Source organism: Microcebus murinus, chromosome 5, assembly GCF_040939455.1.
Source record: "Microcebus murinus isolate Inina chromosome 5, M.murinus_Inina_mat1.0, whole genome shotgun sequence".
NCBI classification, from domain to species: Eukaryota; Metazoa; Chordata; class Mammalia; order Primates; family Cheirogaleidae; genus Microcebus; species Microcebus murinus.
This window is the reverse complement of record NC_134108.1, coordinates 88,124,882-88,143,072: the sequence shown is the minus strand read 5'-3', so window position 1 is coordinate 88,143,072 and position 18,191 is coordinate 88,124,882. Positions and strand designations below refer to the sequence as shown.

At 33.7% G+C, this 18,191-nt stretch overlaps 1 protein-coding gene across 2 annotated transcripts in view; it reads right to left on the bottom strand.

The window, feature by feature from the left end:
- KHDRBS2 (KH RNA binding domain containing, signal transduction associated 2) overlaps window positions 1–18,191 on the bottom strand; it is a 533,034-nt gene that overhangs the window by 35,168 nt on the left and 479,675 nt on the right. For both annotated transcript variants that reach the window (XR_012919310.1, XM_076003252.1), the window contains exon 7: window positions 17,617–17,699. Coding sequence is in view for 1 of the 2 variants with exons in the window: in XM_076003252.1 (XP_075859367.1) it covers window positions 17,617–17,699 (83 nt within the window). In the remaining variant the exon portion in view is untranslated. The remainder of the gene's footprint in view (window positions 1–17,616; window positions 17,700–18,191) is intronic.

Here is an 18,191-nt window from a genome sequence, read left to right as displayed (position 1 = left end):
TATGGAGCATATACCAAGGGAGACATAATCAAAAATCTGTCTGTGACTCTAGGACTGATCACAGAAGAAATGGAAAAGAGCCTTAGGGCTTAGCAAAGACCCTTCAACTCTCCAGCTCAGGTAGTCCTAGACAGTCATCAGGCAGTGCTAGATTTCCTGTTGGCTAACAAGGAGGAGCCTGTGTGGTGTGAAACACTACCTGCTGTATCTATATAAATGCTTCAGGAAGAGTGAAATCCAAAAACAAAAAAAATTTCCCAAGAAGCTATGTGGCTACAACAGGTCTCTACTTGTGACCTCATGCCTTACTCATTATTTGAGTTATTCACTTGGATCCAGTAAGACTTCAGATCAGTAGTGCAGGAACTCCTGAAGCTAAGATTCTCACTCCTTAGGGTTCATTATCTATTTTATAGTCTGATGTTCACTTCAGTGTTATACTAAGACTGTAAATTAGAATACTAATGTTCTTGTCATGCAACCTTCAGTCTGCAACTGGGCACTGAGGAATACTTAAAGACAACTGCAAAATGATTTCATTCCCCTCTTAGAGCTCAATTCCAACTATACCTCTTGTCAGTAGGAAGAAGCTAGATTGGTCATCTACCCTTTTCCATTTCATTAGCTCACACCTCAGAAATGAGGTGGAATTAAGCCCTGGTGGGCTGAAACTGCCCTTTATAAAATTAATAAAAAAGGCTGTGTGGGAACTGTGATAGGAGCCGAAACTTTGCAGAAGTATAGGCATGGTTAAATTTACACACACACACACACACACACACACACACACACACACACACACACACACACACACACACACATCTAAATATAAAACCAGCCATTGTTCCCTAATTGCTTTCCTATAATTGCTTACTACTGAAGAGTCACATAGCTGATGGTCATAAGGACTCTTAGCTTTCTTCATTGTTCCTATAGACAACACAACCCTTGTGAAACCTTATGCTGGTATTTGAGATATCTTCCAGATCCTGCATTCTGGTGGACCAAATGACCCAACCAGACCAGTGGATCATACCATGGAACTGACTCAATTGGCCTTACAACCCTCTACCTGGGAACTGACTCAGTGCAAGAAAATGATTTCAGCCTCCCAATCGTATGAGTTCATCCCCAGCCATTCAGAAGACCCAATTCCCTAGCTCATTGCCCACAAAACTATCTTTAAAAACCCTGGCCAAAATACTTTCAGGGAGACAATTCTTCCTGTCTCCTTGCTTGGCACCCTGCAATATTAAACTCTTTCTCCACTGTAAAAAAAAAAGGGAAAATATCTGAATAGACATTTCTCAAAAAAAGACATACAAATGGACAAGAGGCATATGACAATGTGCTCAATATCGCTTATTATCAGAGAAATGGAAATCAATGGTACAATGAGATATAATCTCACCCCAGCAAAAATGGCTTTTTATCCAAAGAAACAGGCAATAACAAATGCTGGTGAGGATGTGGAGAAAGGGGTACCCATCTACACTGTTTCCACTGTTGGTGGAAATGTCAATTAGTACAGCCACTGTGGGGAACAGTATGGAGGGTTCTCAAGAACTAAAAATATCACTACCATATGATCCAACACTTCTACTGCTGGGTATATCTCCAAAAGAAAGGAAATCAGTATATTGAAGAGAAATCTGTACTTGCATGTTTATTGCAGCACTATTCACAATAGCCAAGATATAAAATCAACCTAAGTGTCCATCAGTAGATGCATGGATAAAGAAAATGTAGTACACATATACAATGGAACATTATTCAGTCATAAAAATCAGTGAAATCCTGTCATTTGCCACAATGTGGATGGAACTGAAGCATATTATGGTAAGTGAAATAAGCTGGGCACAGAAACACAAATATCACATGTTCTCACTCATATATGGGACCTAAAAAGAAATTCAACTCATGGAGACAGAAAGTAGAATGGGGGCTACCAGAGCCTGGGAACCCTAGCAGGGATGGGTGGGGATGGGCAAAAAAGTGGGAGTATTTAATGTGTATAAAAATACAGTTACATAGACGGAATAATATCTAGTATTCAGTAGCATAATAGGGTGACCATAGTTAAGAATAATTTACTGTGTATTTTAAAATAACTAAAAGAGTGAAATTGTAATGTTCCTAACACAAAGAAATGATAAATGCTTTGAAGTGGTAGATACCCCCAATACCCTTATTTTATCATTATACACTGTATGCTTGTATCAAAACATCACATGTACCCTGTAAACTACTATGTAACCATAATAATTAAAAGTAATTAAATAAAAAAAGAAAGAAAACCGTAACTATGTGAGGTGATGGATTGGTTAATTAGACTGACCATGGTGATTTACAATGTGTGCATATATTAAAACATTCACTTGTATAGTTTATTTATAATTCCTATTTGTCCATTACACTTCAATAAAACTGAAAAAAAATTGTTTTAAATGTATGGGACAAACTAGAAGTTTTGAGTTGTTTGTATGAGGAAAGGCAGATTTGGCTCTTAGTTCCTAAGTGACAGACAAAAGAAGCCTTGAAGCTATGCTAGATAGTTTGAGGCCTGGATTTTAAAGTATGGAGAGTTTGAGCTTATTTTTCTCCTTTACTATTTCTCATGAGAATGAGGATCAAACCTTTGCCTTCTATTTAGCTACAGGAATTGTGAGCACATAAAATCAGAAAATCATTCAATAAATATTCATTGAGTACCAGCACTATTCTGGGGATACAAAAGAAAAGTACTAACATACTGCTTAGATATGTTGGAATAAAATATATATAAGCATTGCCAGGTATGCATGAACAGATTAATACCGTGAGTTTTTTCAACTTGCCTTCTCTCCATTTATGCAGCAAATTTTATTGAGAACCTAGTATTGATATGTGCCAGACACTATTCTAAGGACCAGGGGATATAGTAGTGAATAAAATAGACAAAGATGCCTGCCCTCATGGAGTTCACAAATAAATAAACAGGTTTAAAAAAATCCCCAGAAAAACCGAGCCTAAGTTAAATAGTTCTCAGTACTAAAGAGAAGAGACTAAAGTTGAAAGGGGAACATTAATATTTGGGATGAGAGTAAAATTATAGTTAAAGTGGTTGAGAAAGTCTCTACCAATGAAGTGATATTGAAAAAAGACCTGAAGGAGTTAAAGGAATAAGCCGGGCAAATGTAGGGGAAGAACATTCTAGGCAAAAGGAATAGAAAAAGCCTTGAGGGTGTTGAAGGAATGGCAAGAAAGCCAGTGTATCAAAGGGAGCAAGGGCAAGAGCTGCAGAAGAGGTGGGGTTTGGGGGTCAGGAGGTAGTTTCTTCTGCACACTCAATCTCAAGATTTCCCAAGATTTCTCAAGTCTTTTCCAAGGCTATATTTTGAGCTCACATCCCCTCTCTCTATTGACCACAAACTCCATAACTTCTACAAAGAAGTTTCCAATATAAAAATTGCAATTATTAGAATCTCCACAATAACATCAAAGTAGCATGATGTTTTAAAGTATTGGTTGTAATATTGTAAAGGTAAAAAAAAAAAAAAGTACATTTTTCATCCAGATTTTAAAAGTGAATTATTTTAGTTAAATGCAAAGTAAAAGTAATTTAGGAAAACATTAATTTATTTGAAAGTGACCTAGTATAAATGAGAGATGGTCTCTGAATCCACTATCATGATTAATACTTTACTATAAGTAGACAGAAGTGAAGATTTATATAATATTTACTGGGATGCTGCTGATTGATTTTAAGGGTTTAGAAATGAAATACTCTGAATCACTAAAGCAGACATGTATAAAACACAAGTATGGTATATCCAGTCATAAGGGGGAAGCACAGGAAAGAATATATATACTCTATGTAATTGCTAGTTATGAGCAAATCCATATACATAGTTTAAAATTCTTAAACAATCTCATCTTTTTAGACTAAAATCATAGCTACCAACACTACTGGAATGAATATTTAAACACAATGATATTTAAATACAAAAACGTATAGCATAAATTATTTAACCATCATTCTGTGTACATATTTTATACAACTTTATTTTTCATTTAAGACTTTTTCCATTTAGAAACTGGCCTTTATTCTGAGGACAGAGAATTAAAGCATACAAAGTTAATCTTTCTGATATTAGAAATTTGTGTACATATGTATGATGATTTTCTATGTTGAGAATTCACTATCATTACATTTATAATTTTAGTAAATAAAAACTTGGTATGAAAATAAACTATACCAAACCCTTAAACTCTTGGTAATAGCCTTTGTTTATACATTTCAAGTACAGAGATAGTTGAAATAGATTTTAAAGAAATGAAACTGTCTTGAAAAGTTTCATTCAAAAATTTAAAAATTGGTCATTTTGTCTGTTCAAAAATATTAAATGAAATATATTTTCTTTTTACATGTATGTGTTTCAACCAAATTGCAAGTACTCTTTCAATGCTCAAATATCAATGGTTTTCATATAGCTCTAACAAAGGCAAGATCAATGCTTTAGATACTATATTCCTAAAGTGTTTTTGAAATTTCATCAAGATTGCATAGTTTCAAAATATTTTTGAAATTTTATTATATTATTTATTCAATACATTCAACCTATAGTGTTATATAGGAAGCATTGTGCTATAGAGCAGCCATGTTTGTGTATAAATAGAACATATATTTGTCTTCCAAAATAAATAAACCAAATACATTAAAGTAGATGTTTAGGTAGATAGGTAGATAGAAAGATAGATAGATAAAGAGATGACAATAACTTCCTATAGTTGTTTTTCTGGCTAGTTCGTTTTGAGAAGGTAAAAAATATAAATCTCCCACTCAGAGGTAACTCATATTGAGACAAGAATAGTCCATAGTTTCAAGGGTAAAGAATAGTGAGGTGTCCAGTCTCTGATCCATTTGGAGGAAAATCAGTATTTCTTCTAAAAATGATATACAGAATACCAAGAAAAGGGTATTTAAAATTAAAATTGAGAGCAGCTATTTTCTGTTTTATGAGCATGTCATCTGGGACAAATCATTTAATCTCTCTTAACTCTAGTTTTCTCACCTTTAATACAGGTGATAATGATATCTACCTCAAGTATTAATGAGATAACCTGTGATAGTCCCATGATAAATGCCTAGTACGCATCAGGTGCTCAATAACTATTAATATTAATAACAGGTGATCATTCAATCAATGAAGGCACAGACATAAAGCTCCTCTTTTTCATATTCATAAAGGTTGCAGTGCTGAGAGAGATTTCATCATCTTGAAATATTCTGAAACATGAAATAACCATACATGCCCTCTTAAGTTTCAGTTGGTGGTATTTAATGTTCACAGGATGAAATATAGGCTGATTATTTATGAGGGAAGTGACATATTTGTTCTGCTCATAGATTAGGGATCAAGATAGATGATCTATACAAGGCATCTAGTATAGAATTATGATCAGCTTTGCAATGATCTTTATAGAAAATGGATATTTTAACCTAATGCTCCAAATGAGACAGAACTATATTTATATGTTTTTGCTTTTTGGATTTAACACTGTACGTACATTTTTGCAAATGGTCTCCCTTTATAAACTCTCTTTAATCATTTATTGTTAATTTAGCTTGCATTTTATTTACTTTGACTATTATATAAATGAGGGTGAGGATTTTATAACAAAACCATTAATCTTTTGTTTTATTGTGTGGAATTATCGTTACAACATAACAATTATTTTCTATAAATAAGATCGTCAACTGACTGATTAATTATGCTCAATGGTACATGACATTATTAAATGAACTGTTACATGCCTTTGGTACAAATACATAGAAGTTATTGAACCCTAGTTTGAAATGGACATAATTTTAACCATAAACACACATTTCTTTGGCTGACTCATAATTCATGAGTATCAGTAGAATTTCAGTGCTGTAAACATCAGTATAATTTCTAATTATTTCAATAATATTAATCTGCGAATGAGTTCATTGGTGCAAGCTACACTATGGCTATGTGTTAATAATGATTTATATTCTTCCTCACTCGAATCACAAATGGAATCTCACTTGTGCTGTATAATGCTCCCAAACACTTGCTACTCATTAAATACAGGGTTATTTTCATGTACCAGACTTTGGAAATTTAAATAAATATAATAGAGTCAGAAGAAATAATATGTGAATTGATAACAATGATTCTGTTTTGACAAAGGCCGCATTTATCCAGAAACTCTGGGAATGTAACATAAGTCAAGTGAGGCTTTAACTGTTGTGATTAGAAGCATTATGAAGCCTGCTTACTAGTAAACATTAGTAATAATGCTGAATTATTGCAAAGAGAAAAGACATCAGAATTTTAACTGCTTGTCTTCATGTACCACGATTGCAGAATGCTTTGAACTGAATTATAATTATGTATTTTCATGTCTCCCTTTGCTCTAATCCCGACTTTGAGTGATAATTCCTTAGCACAGAGCACAGGTACCTTTTCTATTTTATAATCACCTACCTAGCTTCTCCTCTATCACTCCCCTCTTAACCCACCTCACACACAGACATGGTGGAGTATCTCCCAAAGACATGAAATCTTTCATGATCCTATGCCCCTGACCATGGTAATCTTTGTTTAGAAGGAACTTCCCTTGCTTCTTCACCTGGGAAAGTATTCATCCTGGGATCCAGCTCAGTGTTCAGCTTCTTGTAAGGAGTTACCCAATCTCCCAGGCAAGGTGGTTGTCCTTTCCCTCTTGTCTTCAGTAAGACTTTGCTCACATCTTCATGTAGACCAGCTCTCATTATAATAGCGCTCTTTAAAAAAAATCAATGTCTCTTCCTCTAGCACAATGGTTCTTAATATCTAGTGTATATAAACATCACAGGATACTGTCCTCAAAAAATTCCTGAGCCCCATTCTTCAGATTCTGATTCAACTGGCCTCAGCAGGGGTCCAGAGATCTGTAATGTCATTTATAATGTTTCTGATACAGAAGTTCAGGTTAACACTACATAAAGAAAAAAAAATTACACTAACCGGGAACAAATCAAAGTCCAGGCTATGCTTTGTTTCTGTATACATAGGTCCAGAATAATGACGTTCAACGAATTTTTGTTTAATAAATGAATGAATAATTTTGAAAAACTACATAATTTCTATGTTAATAATTTGTAAGCTGCCTGAAAGTATAGTCACATAGATTACATTCACAACTATTCTCATGGAATTTTAATTAGTGGTCATTGTCGATTTAATGATTTCTTCTGAATTTTGTTCTTGGTATTCTGTTTCCCTAAAAACTTCCTCGAAAAGTACTTTAATAAAGAAATAAATATAAGATGTACCAGAAGTATAACTGGTATGCTTGTTTTAAGAATTAGTATTCAAAAAGGTAGTTCAAAACTAACAATAAGAGGCCTAAACAACAAGGTGAAATGTCATAGAGATAAATGTACATTTCTGTGTTTAGGTTAAAAAAAATCAATTGCAAACATGCAAGATGGTGTTAGAACTGGCTTGACAGCAGTTCATTGAGAAAGAACTGAGGTTTCAGCTGAAAACAAGTTCAATAGAACCCAATAATGTGGCATAGCCACTTAAGAAAATCACATAGTCAGATTATGTTGAAGAGCTTTGAAGCAAGCAGCACAGGATGTCAACAGTGCCATTTCTTTGTGCCAGCCAACTCTCTCTAATCTAGTATAATATAACCCAAGAACACTGACCAAGTTTTAAGATGGGACACTTGAACCACTGAAATGTTTTTTATTAATAGAAGAGAACTAACATACTTGGTGAAATGGGGATCATGATATTCAAAGAAGAGTTGAAGAACACCATGTCTTATGTGGACATTTACACTGACTGGATACCAGTTTGTTACTGGTACAAATAACACTGCATAACAAACAACAACAAATGATGAGCATCCTACAACAATAAGCAATTATTTAGCTCATGAGTTTTTGGTCTGGCTGGAGGTTGGCTGATCTAGGATGGGGCTACTGGGGGCTCTGTTCCAAGCTATGGGCGGAGCTGGGCTTGGCCCTCCCTGATGTCTGGGCTCCACATGTGTTCATTCTGGAGCCCAGATTAAGTGAAGAACAGCTACGGGGGGCGGGGGGAGCTCTTCTCGTGGTAATGGCAAAAAGGCAAGAGGGAAACACATAGATCTCCTAAGGCCTAGGTTTAGAAGTGACATTATTATATTAGTCTAAGCAAGATACATGACAGTAAGAATTCAGGAAAATATATTCTGTCCCTTTTTTGAGAGGAACTGGAAAATCACACAGCAAAGGACATGAATGCAAGGAGGAGTGAAGAATTGTAACCAAGGATGCTCTACCACACTGCGGATTGGATATTGATAGAGGGGCATTATATTCTTTAAAAAAGGCTGCTATGTGAGAGCAAAAAACAAGCTAGATTTATTTAGATTCACAGGGCAGATTATAAACCAATGTATATAAATGGAAATTACAGAGAAGTAGATGTTACTTCAGTTTAAGAATTTCCTGATCAGCTGACGTGTTTAAAAAAAGGTATAAAGTATTTGGGAAACAATATGAGATTAGTATAAAAGGTCCATTCTTTGGAATTGGACAGAACTATTATAGTTTAGAATTTGGACCTTTTACTTATCAGGACTATAAAGTCCTGATAATGGGAAACATTCTTAGCCCTGTTTCTTTACCTGTAACATGAGGATAAAACTATCTACCTCATTAGATAATGTTAGTGAAATACCTAATATAGGCTTCTGGCACAAAGCAAATGCTCAGTATTGTGCCTATTATTACTATTATTAGAAATTTACTACCTTTGGAAATGCTCCTGTTGTCTGCCTAGCCCTTCAGACTTCTCTTTTGTGCCTTTCATACATTTCCTATAATTTAATTTTAGTGAATATTATGTAACACAAGTTCACAATTATTTATCTTCAGACTCCAAATCCAAAAGCTCTGAAACCAAAAGTGTTTTTCTTAAATTGGGTATCTAAAATAATTAGGCACCAAAATTATGACCTAAATTTATATGAAGCTATTTATTTATATCTTGCGTAGTGTAGTTATTCACATATTCAATACAATAATATTAACATATATTTTTGGCCCAGATATCACTGGGGGTGATATGCAATATATACTATATACATTGTATTTCTTTTCTAAAATACAAACAATTCTGCATATGAAATATCTGGTCCACAGTATTTCAACTATAGGATTATGAACCTGTTATTTTATCATATTTGGTTACCATTCTATTTCCAGCACCTAGCAAATATCAAACTCTTAATAAACACTAACTTAATGAAACAGTAAAAAAAGATGTTGAGGTTATTAAAAAGGGAATTGTAATTATGGAAAATGAATACTATCTCCATCTTCTTTTAACTCTATCCCACATTCTTCCTCCTAGACAAATTCTATTCCCTTTTCTGAGGTCCTCCCAGGATATAATGTGAGTCTTGTTTTTGTTTTTCCAACTCTACAGTTTAAAGATCACAAAGACCCATCTTTCCCATTTTGACCATAGTGTCAGAAGAAAAATATTTCCCTTCTCTCATTACCTGTGTGCAAGTGCAAAGACCCAAAGGTTGCTTTTTTTTTTTAAATACAAATTGACTAAGAAACCTAAAAAGCAATGAAAGTACAGAAAGGTTGTTCAGGAAAGCAATGGAATAGCTACTAGTGGAGAACTTGAACTCAGATGACCAAATTGGCCTGTTACAGAAAAAAGATGATCATGATTTTTCTCCAAAGATGAATTTGACTTTATCAACTTCTAGGCTGAATGAGAACCTCAGACTGTATCCAAATATCAACTCTTCCTTATTTTTGAGAGCTGTATTTAACTTTTCTTGTTTCCTTTCTATTACTCCAACTACACACTCAAATGTCTTATAATCTGATCCTCCTGAAGGACATGTACTTCTTTAATAATAAATCATATTCTAATTTCATTGCCTTTGCACTTCTTGATGCCCTTGCCTGGCTAAATATTACTTACTAGTCAAATCTCAGTTTGGCATCAGCTCTACTGGTGAGCCTTCTGGTGTTTTCTCTTAATCTTCCACGTAGATGGCCTCCTACATTCTTTCATATCCTCTAGGACATCCTTCTAGCATAGTACTTATGACATGCTATGTATTTCATTGAATGTCTGTCTTGTTCCCTAATTGTTCACAAATAGTCCCCTGGATTTTAGGACATCCTTCACAGACCACACAGTGTCTTCAAAGAGCTGTTCTGAAGGACCGCTTGTTACTAGTTCCCTGAAGCATTTTCTGTATACTGACTTCTCTATCCTGATTATTTTGTATAGAGCAGAATTTAGAAAATAATGGCCATGACTCTCTATAGACACGTCTGATTCAATTGCCAAAGTGTTTAATTTCTTTAAATTAGTTGCCAGCATCTAAAAATCAGGGTATTGCACTGAAAAACTGATACAGCAGATTATATATTACAAAAATTGGCTAAATGATCTTTTCCATCCTTGAATTACACCAGTCATTGACTGGTGTAATGTCTGGTAATGTCTGGTAATTGACTGGTAATGTCTAATATTCCTCCTCTTGACTGGTAATGTCTAATATTCCTCCTCTTGAATCTGGATGGACTTGTGACTTGTTTGTAACTAACAGAAAGAGGCTAATTCATAAAAAGCAGTGCTGCCTCTGTTTTGCTCTTTGGGATACTCATATCTGGTGTCCTGAGCTGCCATGCTTTGAGGAAGTCTAAGTGACATGGAAAACGCTATACAAGTGTTCCAAACAACAGCCCTAATTAAGGTACCAGCATTAACTGCTAGATATGATATGAAGATTCTTTGGATGATTCCAGCCCCCAGCTGTGGAGTCTTCCTTGGTTTCTGAGCTCTCCCAGCTGATGCCAGAGACACACTGGAGCAGGACCAAGTCACTCTTGTGCCTTGTTAAAATTTCTGATGCACAAAATTCATGAGCATAGTAGAAATGGTTGTTTTATACCACTAGGCTTTGAGGTCATTTCTTATGCAGAAATAATAACTGAAAAACCTAGATTTCCAGCTTTTCTTGGGGAAGAAAAAAAGAACCAGTACTACTGCCCCCCCTTTATACATGGATGTGGCCACAATACCCTAAAGATGAACAAAAGATAGCTGCTTTAGATAGGACACATACTTTCTAATTTGCCACAGTCTCCACCACTCCTTATTGTATACTTTTACAAGCACATACATTCATGAAACTACCTGACCCCTTAAGTATATTTTTATATGTTAAATTAGTTTCTTTTTTTTAGGTGGAGCTAGGCTTCCCCTCACCTACCATTGAAACCAGAATTTCACTTTAGGTTTTTTAACTGGCCTGAATGCTGGACGTTTTGCAACACATCAGGTTCTTTGATCTAACTCTTCCCATTTCTGAAGCTCTGATTATGTATGTATTACCAGGGTTTCCCAATATCATCTTACTCCCTGATGCATGTCTCCAATTCTAAACTAATCTGGTGAGGAGAAATGGCTGGCACATTGGCATGCTTTGATTTCAGTAAATGATTAAGCAGGTTTTAGTGCCTAACTGGGACATTGCCTTAGATCCTCTTGGGAGACTTGTCATTCATATGGGAAAATGTTTCTTTCATAGGGAAAATGGTTTTTCTAACTCTTCTTATTAGAGTTTCATGAAAAGTACTTTAATCGTATATTTTTAAATAGAAATTGACTGCTTAGGTGAGTAGTTGTTATCATAGAAATTAACTTTAAATTAATAAAAAAATCAACAAATGAAGTGAATAAATAACCAATAATTTAAGGAAACACATTGTTCCCTTCTTAAAACTCATAGCATCCTAGGCACTTATCCTAAGTGCCTAAAATAAATATGTCAAGTAGGGACTAAAAAATAAAAAAACTAGTGTGTATCAAGAGCTAGATTCTCCTTTTGTTAAGGTAAATTTAAACAATATCAAATATATATTGTTTATGCATGCAGAGGTCTGTAGATGGCAGGAAAATACAACTAAATTATAGAATAACTGTGGGAAAATACTTCAAATCCAATAACCTTCTGTAAATTCAATCTTGTCATTGACTATAGCATTGAGACATAAGAGAAGTGAATTACAAAATGAGGGTGAATCACTTTACAGTGAACAGTGCTACTTAAATGAATAAGACAAGTTGTTATATACCTAATAACTTTTATTTAATTACTGAGTAACTACAGTGCCTCACACTTAAGTTTTCATTGGAAAGGTTTCTGTATACTCAGTATGAAATATGAGGGTTCACATTAAATTAATAGCTTAAGAAAACAGCTAAATAATTTAATTTTTTTTCATGCTTAGAAGTGTCCCTTGTTCAGAACTTTTTGAAAAGCATCCAACTAACTCCCTACATTTTTATTATATTAAATACATATTGTCTCTGGCCTATTTAGGTAAATAGCAAAAGTCTGAATTGATTCAAATTTTCAGGCAGTATGTTAGTCTTTATGTCTAAGGCTCTGAACTTAGGAGACATGGGTTCAAATCCAACATTCGCTACTTGAGTGTACTTGGAAAAGTCACCTGGCATTTCTAAAATTCAATTTTTCTTTATATAAAATGGGGGAAAAATACCTGCCTCATGTGTTGTTGTAAGGATTAAATGTGATAAAGCACCCACCCCTAAACACTTAGCATGGCAGCTAACATAAAACTACTGTTAACTATTATAAACTATTAGTTCTAAATAGCCTCTGAACAACAAAGCAGTGGTACCCACCTGTAGGCTCTGACCCTTGAGGAGCTTAGAAGTTGTGCAAGGGATGTGAGAACCCATTTGTCCACCAAATGTATATATGTATGTTCACTGTATATTCTGACTTTTTAGTTTTTTTTTAGTATATAGATGCTTTTTCATAAGTAAAATACAAATTCATTTGAAAGCATTACTGATTGCCTAACACTTTCATGTCATTATTTATATCTTCAAGCAACTGACACTAATATGTACAATTACTAGTTGCTGAAGTGTTACACAAATTTTGGATATTGTGCTGGACCTCTTCCATTTGCCTTCCCACTTTCATTCTCCCCTCCAGCTGCCTCTCTACCTGGGGAATGATGACTGGCAGCGCCATCTATTGGCTCTCCTGCCCTCTGCTTTCTAATGAGTCCACAGTGGGAACAAAGGTAAGCAACTGGAGGGAGGGAAGAGAGTGAGGTGGGGTACTAGGGATAGTCTGCAGCTGAATATAGTCCCTTTATTAAACTCTCCTCAAATTGTCCTAAGTTAAGAGTATCATTTTCTTCCCCTTACCTGTGGGTCTTGACAGTTATAGATATTTAAAAACGGTGTTCATGCTAGAAAACTTTGACAACTACTGCCTTATATTTCAGAGGTAGATTTATCTTTTCCCTGTAAGCACATTCGTTTATTAATCCACAAAAGGGCAGCTTCTTTTCCGAGGTTGTGGGAGTTCCTCATCTGATTTGTACTTCAGAGAAAGCAAAGGCTTTCATTTTAAAGTTAAAAATTTACACGGGAAAATTATATGTCTTTAACATTTCATATCCAAATAAAGTACTGTTAGAATTGAAGATCAGAACTGGTCTTCTGATTTTTATTTGCAATAGTACCATTTGTATGGAAGTAAATGAAAGTTACTTTTTTCTGTATGTATGATTTCGTTTTGCATATAGATTTTTTTCTAAACTTTGGTCATTGGGAAATGTCGCCAAAACCCTGTGAATTTACATGATATCAAAAGGTGGATCTCTGAAGATGTTAATGCCTTTAAGGAGTACGTAAAAAAAAAAATAGGGTATCGAAACATGAATAGAATTTAAACGTTTGGTCCAATTAAAGGTGTTAATCACAGGCTATAACTTGTCTTAAGCCAAAGACTTCAAGTAAGTGAGTTCCCCTGGAAACTGCAATACTAGTCCTGCAATTTGAAGCTGGAATAATAAACTCATCAATCTCTTTCTTTACTTTCTCTCTTCACAGGCACAGAGCAAGAGAAAAAGATGGTCAGAAATTCCTCATATCATCTTTACCAGCCATTAATATGTCATTCAGTTAAGCTGCCTCCTGAGGAATCTTTGAAGTACCTTTTCTGATCCATTTGAAATTTTCCATAACTAATGATACCTTACAAGATAACTGGGGATTAATTAAAGCTGTTATAGCTCCTGAACTCCAGGTGAACCTTTGTAGGGTTGTTACCTTGTGAACTTCCCCAGAATCTCTATTGAGGATGATATAATTATTCCATTTAGGCACCTGCCAGATTCTACTTTATAATCTCCACAAGTTCTGTGTTCACCTGTGCTAACTAGTCAATTAAAGGCCATTTTCTCTAAAGATTTCTATTATTTCAGTTCTGCTAAGTCACACATATTCCATTGTTTTATCTTCAAGACTCTAAATCAGCATTTCTTCTGATTTAGAACTCAACAATGCCAAAATAATATTCACACTGTTTGTAAATGCTGGAGTTTTATGCATATATATTTCTTTTTATTTTACTTCTTTAGTAAACATTTCCCTTCATCAACCCAAATCTTACATTTCATAGTCAAAGTAAAATGCCACCACTTGAAAAAAAACACAATACTAGTCTGATTCTTGTAGGAAATAAGCTTTCTCTCACTCCTAATTCCTAATACTTGATTAACTTTCCATTGTTCAACTTATATTTGTTTAAATATATATATGTTATACATATATGCAGCTTGAAAATGATTCTTCAAAAAAATTATTCAAAGCAAGTATATTAAAATATATTTAAAAATTAAACAATATGTATTGTCAATGTATGATTAGTATACTATTTAACACAATCACTTAATAAGCGCTTATTTAACTGAATCATTAGTCTTACTTTCTGCCAGTATAGTTGGAACAATAGAAATAATATAAAAGGTAGGCATTAAATATATTATTTAATAAATACTTCAATGTCTATCCATTTCTATTACAAATAGTATTATATTAAAAAATTCTTCCTCATAGACTTTCTTGAAAAAAATAGTTCACTCATACTCATTAATGCATTTATTTATTTTTTACTCATTCATACAAAAAATCTTTATTGAGAACCTCTAGTGCTCCAGAGACTCTGCTAGTATTGAAGGTATGATTTTGACCAAAATAGACATTTTATCATTACTTTATCATTATATAATTATTGTAATACATAGCATTAGTATCATTGCAACTTATTTCATGAGTTTTTTTGGTCCCTTCTGGTTTAGCACTAAATTATCTGAGAATCATGTATGTATTTTGCCAGTAAATGTTAGACATATAATTCTGAATTTTGTATTCTCTTTGCGAACTGAGGCTCTTATTTTGTGTCCTTATAGTGTAGAATAGAATATATTAGGCCTGACATTCATGTATTCAACAATCATCATTTCAGCACACATCCCATGAGAGACCCAGTGCTTGGTATTGTGAGGGATATGAGGGTGGATCAGACAAGGATTTGGGGCAAGTAGTAAGGATGTAAGTGCCATGTATACAAATAATCCCAGTATGAGCCAGAGAAAGTCTATAGAAAACTAAAGATGTGGTGCTATTCGAATTCAGGACAGAAATCGATCATTCCCAAACAAAAGGTTAAGGTAAGACTTTTTGGAAGAATTGGCTTTTGAGCTAGATCTGGAAAGATAGGAAGAATTTAGCCATAAAAAATTTAGTGGATAGGAAAGGGGAAGAAGAATGCAGCAGAAGTGCATAGAAAATGTCTTTTTCCATACAAATGACACTTCATTAAAAGAATATAAAATATTTTTTCCCAAGTTATCCTATATTACCACTGCTTTTTATAAATAAATTTGTTCAATAATTATAGTAGTCACTTTTCAAATATTCAAAGATAAATTATCCTACTCCTATATTTTTCTTCATCCTGTCTCTTAGGGGTTAGTTAAGCCCATTTAAATATTACCAGAAGAAGGACATAGAATGTCCCTCATTTTCATAAAATTATTCCAAAATCTCTATGATCTAAATGTAGCTCTACAGAGCTAAATCAGGGAATTATTTTAGTCCATTCTAATTGTGTTTGTAGTGTGTGGTAGTTATGTTTTCTATCAAAGATTTCTGAAGCAAGTTATAGAAGTCTGTTATCACTATTTTATGTATTAACATGCAATGATGAACTAACAATTTGACTGAAAATATTAACAAATGTTTTAAATATGTAGCCAGTTTCCACACAATACTCTGCTGTGTTCCAATATGGAATTGGGATTATTCAGATGTTATCCATAGTGGAAGCACTTTGTTCATAATGGCTTCTCTATATAACCTACTACAAATTAACCAATTACTCGACATTGAAGGTGGTTATTTCCACAGTGGTATCTTAACTCATATTTAGCTTTAAATGTAACAGTTCACAGTCACCTTTTTTCTTAATTGCCCACAGTATTCTTCCTAAACAAAATTTCCCTTTACTCCTTTTATTATATTGTCCCTTGGGCCATTGGAAAACCCAAACTTTTGTACATGTATATTTTTTCCACTCCATAATGACCTTAAAGTTGTTTCTTTCTTTGCCCCCTCCAGACCCTCAAATATTACTTAATAACTCTTTAAGGAGACTTGTTAGTTAAGTCTTCTTGTGTATAAATAAAGTTGGTCAATAAATGATCAATGCTATAATGATTTTGCAACAATTACTTCAATTAGCTTCTGTCAGTCACATAAAGGGGAGAATCACTTAACTATCACATGGACTCCCTCTATTTTCATATGAAATTTGTAACTGGTTTTTAGGAAAATCTTAGATGACTCAATTTTCTAAAAATGCATTTGTTTTATACAATTTCATTCATAATTGCCAAAACTTAAAAACCAAACTCAAAAGGCTACATATTGCTTTGTTTCTACTTATATGACATTCTAGAAAAGGCAAGACTGTGGTAACAGAAAACAGATGGTGATTTTCAGGGCCTGGGTGATGAAAATGCATTATATCCTAATTTTCGTGGTGCTTACACAATAGTTTGCATTTGCCAAACTCACACAAATTTACTCTGAAAGGGTAAATTTTATCATATGCAAATAACACCTCAATAAATCTGACTTTGAAGAATGAAAAATTCATTAATATCACAGATTTTGAGTCAATCTAAAGATATATATTTTTTTTCCCCAAAAATCATTAATAGATTCATCAAAAAGGTAAAGAATTCTTGGTTCCATAAGATGTTTTAAGAATTTTCCTCTTTTCAGAGTACTGATAGTAGTTTCCTATCTTTTGTTTTACTAATACAAATTACGTTTTAGGAAATAAAACCTTCTTGCTTTGCTTTTATCATTGTCTTAACTACAAGTTTACTAAAAAAAAGAAAAAAACCTCTAAAAATAAGAGTATTTAGTTAAATACCAGCTTGTTTGATGAGTTCATGGATTATGATAATCATCTAGTCTCAGAATGACACACTACTATTTCAATGTTTGCAATTGCAAGATTATTATATTTTACCTCTCACAGTCTTGTAAGCAACTTAATAATTCAGAAAGATAATGGAAAAAAATCACTGCTAGAAACTCTCACATAATAATAATTGATACTCAGATTCAAGAAACAAAATAGCAGGATTAGAGATAATCCTGAGAAGGATGCTTTAGACAGCAAATGCCTTACCTTTGCGTTTGGGTCGCATAGCTATTATCATAAGCCTCATAGGTCGGGTCCTCATATTCACCCCCATAGCCATCATCGTACCCCTGAGGCAGAAAATGGTAGAAAGACCTATTAGCAACCAATTTGAATAACTTTGATATCTTTTTCACTAATAAGATTTTATACAATGTGACCTTGGTTTAGTTTTATGTTTGCTTGGTGACCATATAACGTTTTGCTAGATTAGCAATTCCCACATAACCTTGAATATTATTTCATGGATCAGCTATTAATGTTTATTAATTAAAATCAGCATATCATTGAGGTAGCAACACTTACTCTAAGATTTATTTAGAATTTTCATCAGTAATATTGAAGAAAAAATTATAATGAAGACAATTTAATAAATTCAAAATATATTTTTCTTTTGAAAATATTTGGTTAGATAAGAACAATTGTGATACTCTAATGGTGGTGCTAACATATTTGTTACAACCCTACTGGGAGTTTTTTTCTCCTAATAATAATCATAATTAAGGTAGAAACTATAAAGTACAGGATCCTTAAAATGTAGCCAACTTTCAACAAAAAAGATG